The 5,497-nt window shown below is 43.8% G+C and overlaps 1 protein-coding gene across 1 annotated transcript in view; it reads left to right on the forward strand.

Annotated features, from left to right (window-relative positions):
• Window positions 1-1,519: 1,519 nt before the first annotated feature.
• LOC308700016 (epithelial membrane protein 1) overlaps window positions 1,520-5,497 on the forward strand; it is a 15,770-nt gene continuing 11,792 nt past the window's right edge. The window contains exons 1-3 of the mRNA XM_081381291.1: window positions 1,520-1,612; window positions 2,019-2,098; window positions 2,529-2,631. Coding sequence (XP_081237417.1) covers window positions 2,021-2,098; window positions 2,529-2,631 — 181 coding nt within the window. The 5' untranslated portion in view covers window positions 1,520-1,612; window positions 2,019-2,020. The remainder of the gene's footprint in view (window positions 1,613-2,018; window positions 2,099-2,528; window positions 2,632-5,497) is intronic.

The raw sequence follows: 5,497 nt of genomic DNA on the forward strand, positions 1-5,497 counted from the left end.
TGTCTGATGTTTCTCACACACACACACACACACACACACACACACACACACACACACACACACACACACACACACACACACACACTCACAAAAGGGGGATAACAGGAGATGATTGAATAAAGATCATAACGGATTATACACATGGTTGTCGCAGGACTTTCTTGTTCTTACACAAAGACGTTATTGTGATCGTCTGTGTGTGTGTGTGTGTGTGTGTGTGTGTGTGTGTGTGTGTGTGTGTGTGTGTGTGTGTGTGTGTGTGTGAGTGTTCTGGCGCTCAGGTGAGGTTGTATCTGTCCTGCAGGTGAAATCTGGTTGGACAACATTTCTAATTTCTCTCGTCTTCTCATTAGGGTGTGTGTCTGTCACACAGGGTGTGTATGTGTGTGTATTTAGTCACTGAGAATCACAGAAACACATTTCACAAAAAAACACAGCAAAGACAGAAAACAACAGGAATACATGTTTGGTGTTTTTGTGGATCCAGGCAACAAAACATCTCAGACACCAAGCATTCTTTCAACATCTCACCAGCTTATTCATCATCAAATTATAACTTTCATATATAATATGAATATAGGATATCAGTGGTGACTCCATCATGTGTCTCACGTCCTGATTTTAAATCCAGCATTAAAGCTTTCAGTGGCTGATGTGAGTGACGGTCTGTAAGAGGGCGTGGATCGCCTGTATTCATAGACTCAATACAGGACGATATTAACCAATGAATCACACAGAGAGAACAGGGTTAGGAGGAACGTGTGTGTGTGTGTGTGTGTGTGTGTGTTAGAGAGAGAGAGAGAGAGCCAGTGAATGGTGTTATCAGTTACACAAAGTTTTCACAGAGCCAGCGGGAAAAGGGCTAGTCAGGACCTTCCTAAACACCACACCCTTGGAAAGAGAAACACTACAGGAATGAGAGGGAGGGGCGGAGCCAGGGGCGGGGCCTGTTAGAGAGCAGCTGGTGGGATAGTTCAGGGAATGGGGAGTGATGAGAGTGAGGGGGCGGGGCCAGGGGCGGGGCCTGTTAGAGAGCAGCTGGTGGGATAGTTCAGGGAATGGGGAGTAATGAGAGTGAGGGGGCGGGGCCAGGGGCGGGGCCTGTTAGAGAGCAGCTGGTGGGATAGTTCAGGGAATGGGCAGTAATGAGAGTGAGGGGGCGGGGTTAGGGGTGGGGCCTGTTAAAGAGCGGCTGGTGGGATAGTTCAGGGAATGGGCAGTAATGAGAGTGAGGGGGCGGGGCCAGGGGTGGGGTCGGGGGCGGGGCCTGTTAGAGAGCAGCTGGTGGGATAGTTCAGGGAATGGGCAGTAATGAGAGTGAGGGGGCGGGGCCAGGGGTGGGGCCTGTTAGAGAGCGGCTGGTGGGATAGTTCAGGGAATGGGCAGTAATGAGAGTGAGGGGGCGGGGCCAGGGGTGGGGCCTGTTAGAGAGCGGCTGGTGGGATAGTTCAGGGAATGGGCAGTAATGAGAGTGAGGGGGTGGGGCCAGGGGTGGGGTCTGTTAGAGAGCAGCTGGTGGGATAGTTTAGAGTAAAGATCTCCAGCGACACAGATCTCATCTGGAAGTGTGCAGTTGCTCTCCTCCAGTGATCGGCCTTCTGTTATTCAGCAGGTAAGATCTGAAATGCTTCACAACACTAGTTAAGAGAGTGTGTGTGAGTGTGTGTTGGTGTGTGTGAGCATGTGTCCGGCTGAGAGGAGTGTGTTTGGTCAGTGAGAGCCTGAGCTGATGTTCTTCTGTGTGATATATGGGAAATCCTGAGAAACATGGGAATCGGAGCGTCTGAAGTGGGACAGATGGGAAGAGAGGAGGGACGCTTCTTTAAGGAGAGGCATTTCTGTGCAATGCTGAAGACATGTTTCAACCCATCGAGCTGTAACAACACTTGATCCGCTCATTCATACCTGCTGAACACACACACACACACACCCTCTGAACAGGGCGGGTTCCCTGTGCTGCTGTTGAAGTGTGCTGAGCCTAACCTCAGTGTGTGTTCCTCTCTCTGTCTGTCTGTCAGTCATGTTGGTGTTACTCGCTGCCATCTTCTTCCTCCACCTCTCCTGCATCGCTCTGCTGCTGGCCGCCACCATCCATAACGTGAGTTACACACACACACACACACACACACACACACACACACACACACTTAATTATTCATCTGCTTACTACATTAAATTAAGTTTTCATCTTCAGCTTAGGAACATGCGTCAGTAACAGACTCTATGTGTGATTTAGCGTCAGCAGTGTTTGGAAACTGTGAGAAAATTAAGCACAAAATGAAGTATTGAGGACATGTGTTACATGACAGAACAGAGCAATATTGATATGATCCACATTCACACTAAAGTTGAAGCTTCTTGATAAAACTGTGTGGTTTAATGATACCGGAAGAACTGAACGCAGAACTGACATTTGAGTAGAAATCCGTTGAATGACGTCTCTCTTGCTCCTGCTGATATGATGATGTTTGTTTGTTTATGTTTATGTTTGTTTTTGTTTGTGTGTGTGTGTGTGTGTGTGTGTGTAGGCCTGGTGGATGACCGAAAACGTGTCCACTGATATCTGGGCTCGCTGGACTCTGATAGGCGGACAGTGGAACTACACTGAGATTCCTTACGTCAATGCCAAAGGTCTGAACACACACATATTCATCAGTTTAGTCATTGATCTGAATCACCACAACAGTCACTCACACACACACACACACACACACACACACACTGAGAGTTTGTCAATCACTCATTCCTCTCTCATTTTAAACGCCAAAAGTTTTCCGAATGGCTGCGACTTTATTTTGTTGTGCAGTATTTTCAGCAGTTTTTGTAGACTTTACTTTTTTAGCGTTTAGTAACACTAGTAATATTTCAGAAGCTGGATCAGATGTATCTGCTGAAGAGCTGACAAACACACTTTCTTTAATGCTTCATCCACTCACACCAATAGGCCGTCAGAAGCTGCTGTTGAGTTTCTAATTCACTTCTGGTTCTATATGGAGCCCTAGTGTTCTTGGCTCAATATCAAAGAACCCAAAAAGCTTCTATATACTGTAAGAGGAAATGTCTTAAATTATTATTTACATGATTCATGGGTTATTTCCAGTGTTGGGGAAAGTTACTTTTAACTTACATACTTTTTATGGAAAGTAATGTCAAACGTTACTTTTGCGTAACCTTTTCTCACCTGGGCTGGGCTTGCTTGTTGTTTTAAATAACACACACAAAAAAAACATTCTTGAAATAGTATTTAAGGTGAACATAAAGGCCGAAGTCATTCAATAAATAGGAAAACAAAGTAACTTACTTATTTGAAAAAGTAACTAAAATGTTTTGTTGTAAATTTTAAAGTAATGTTACTTACGTTACAATGTTACGTGCAACATTGGTTATTTAATTTTTTTTTTTCAAGTATGTTTATGAACTGTTTAAAAATGAATTTAAACACAATGAATTAAATGAATTATGAATTAAAACTAAAAGGTTGTCTACACGGAATCTTGTAAGGCTCTACACAGAAGCGTTCCTCCTAAGCGTGTGGTTTAACTGTAGTTCTCTGCAGCTCAGACACTCACGTGCAGTTAGGGTTAGGGTAAGGTTAGTTAGTGGGTAACTCAACAAATGTGAACATGCATTTACTCATCTCACTTACAAGAAAACATTCAGAGTGCCTCAAAATGATTAAAAACAGTAAAGTGAATTCTCAGAATTTCACGCAAAACTTGTATAATTAACTAGATTAAATTGACACAAATATACTTTATGTATTTAATCTCACTTTATTAACCAATGTCTTTGTTGCTGACCTTCAATGATCTAATACAACCATACAAATAAGCAAAAATTACTTTAGATTAGATTTAGAAATAAGAGTGTTGAAATTCCTTCTCCTGTATCCTGTTGTTTTATAATCGAGAATAACAGAAGCGAAAGGTTTATTTGAGTGGCGCCATCTACTGTACTCTACTGTACTCTACCTCTACTGTACTCTACCTCTACTGTTCTCTACTGTACTCTACCTCTACTGTACTCTACCTCCACTGTAATCTACTGTACTCCACTGTACTCTACTGTACACTACTGTACTCTACCTCCACTGTACTCTACTGTACTCTACCTCTACTGTACTCTACTGTACTCTACCTCTACTGTACTCTACCTCCACTGTACTCTACTGTACTCTACTTCTACTGTACTCTACCTCCACTGTAGTCTACCTCCACTGTACTCTACTGTACTCTACCTCTGCTGTTCTCTACTGTACTCTACCTCTACTGTACTCTACCTCTACTGTTCTCTACTGTGCTCTACTGTACTCTACCTCTACTGTACTCTATCTCTACTGTACTCTACTGTACTCTACTGTACTCTACCTCTACTGTACTCTACTGTACTCTACCTCTACTGTACTCTACCTCTACTGTTCTCTACTGTACTCTACTGTACTCTACCTCTACTGTACTCTACCTCTACTGTACTCTACCTCTACTGTTCTCTACTGTACTCTACTGTACTCTACCTCCACTGTACTCTACTGTACTCTACCTCTACTGTACTCTACCTCCACTGTACTCTACCTCTACTGTACTCTACCTCTACTGTTCTCTACTGTACTCTACTGTACTCTACTGTACTCTACCTCTACTGCACTCTACTGTACTCTACCTCTACTGTACACTACTGTACTCTACCTCCACTGTACTCTACCTCTACTGTACTCCACCTCTACTGCACTCTACTGTACTCTACCTCTACTGTACTCCACCTCTACTGTCCTCTACTGTACTATACCTCCACTGTACTCTACCTCTACTGTACTCTACCTCTACTGTACTCTACCTCTACTGTACTCTACCTCTACTGTACTCCACCTCTACTGCACTCTACTGTACTCTACCTCTACTGTATTCCACCTCTACTGTTCTCTACTGTACTCTACCTCTACTGTACTATACCTCCACTGTACTCTACCTCTACTGTACTCCACCTCTACTGCACTCTACTGTACTCTACCTCTACTGTACTCCACTGTACTCTACCTCTACTGTACTCCACCTCTACTGCACTCTACTGTACTCTACCTCTACTGTACTCTACTGTACTCTACCTCTACCATACTCTACCTCTACTGTACTCTACCTCTACTGTACACTACTGTACTCTACCTCTACTGTACTCTACTGTACTCTCTACTGCACTCTACTGCGCTCTACTGTACTCTTCCTCTACTGTACTCTACTGTACACTACTGTACTCTACCTCTACTGTACTTTACCTCTACTGTACACTACTGTATTCTACCTCTACTGTACTCTCTACTGCACTCTACTGTACACTACTGTACACTACTGTACTCTACTCTACCTCTGCTGTACTCTACTGTACTCTTCCTCTACTGCACTCTACTGTACTCTTCCTCTACTGTACTCTACTGTACTCTACCTCTACACTACTGTACTCCACCTCTACTCTACTGTACTCTACCTCTACTGCACTCTACTGT

This window comes from Scardinius erythrophthalmus, assembly GCF_964197995.2.
Source record: "Scardinius erythrophthalmus genome assembly, chromosome: 1".
Classification (NCBI taxonomy): Eukaryota; Metazoa; Chordata; class Actinopteri; order Cypriniformes; family Leuciscidae; genus Scardinius; species Scardinius erythrophthalmus.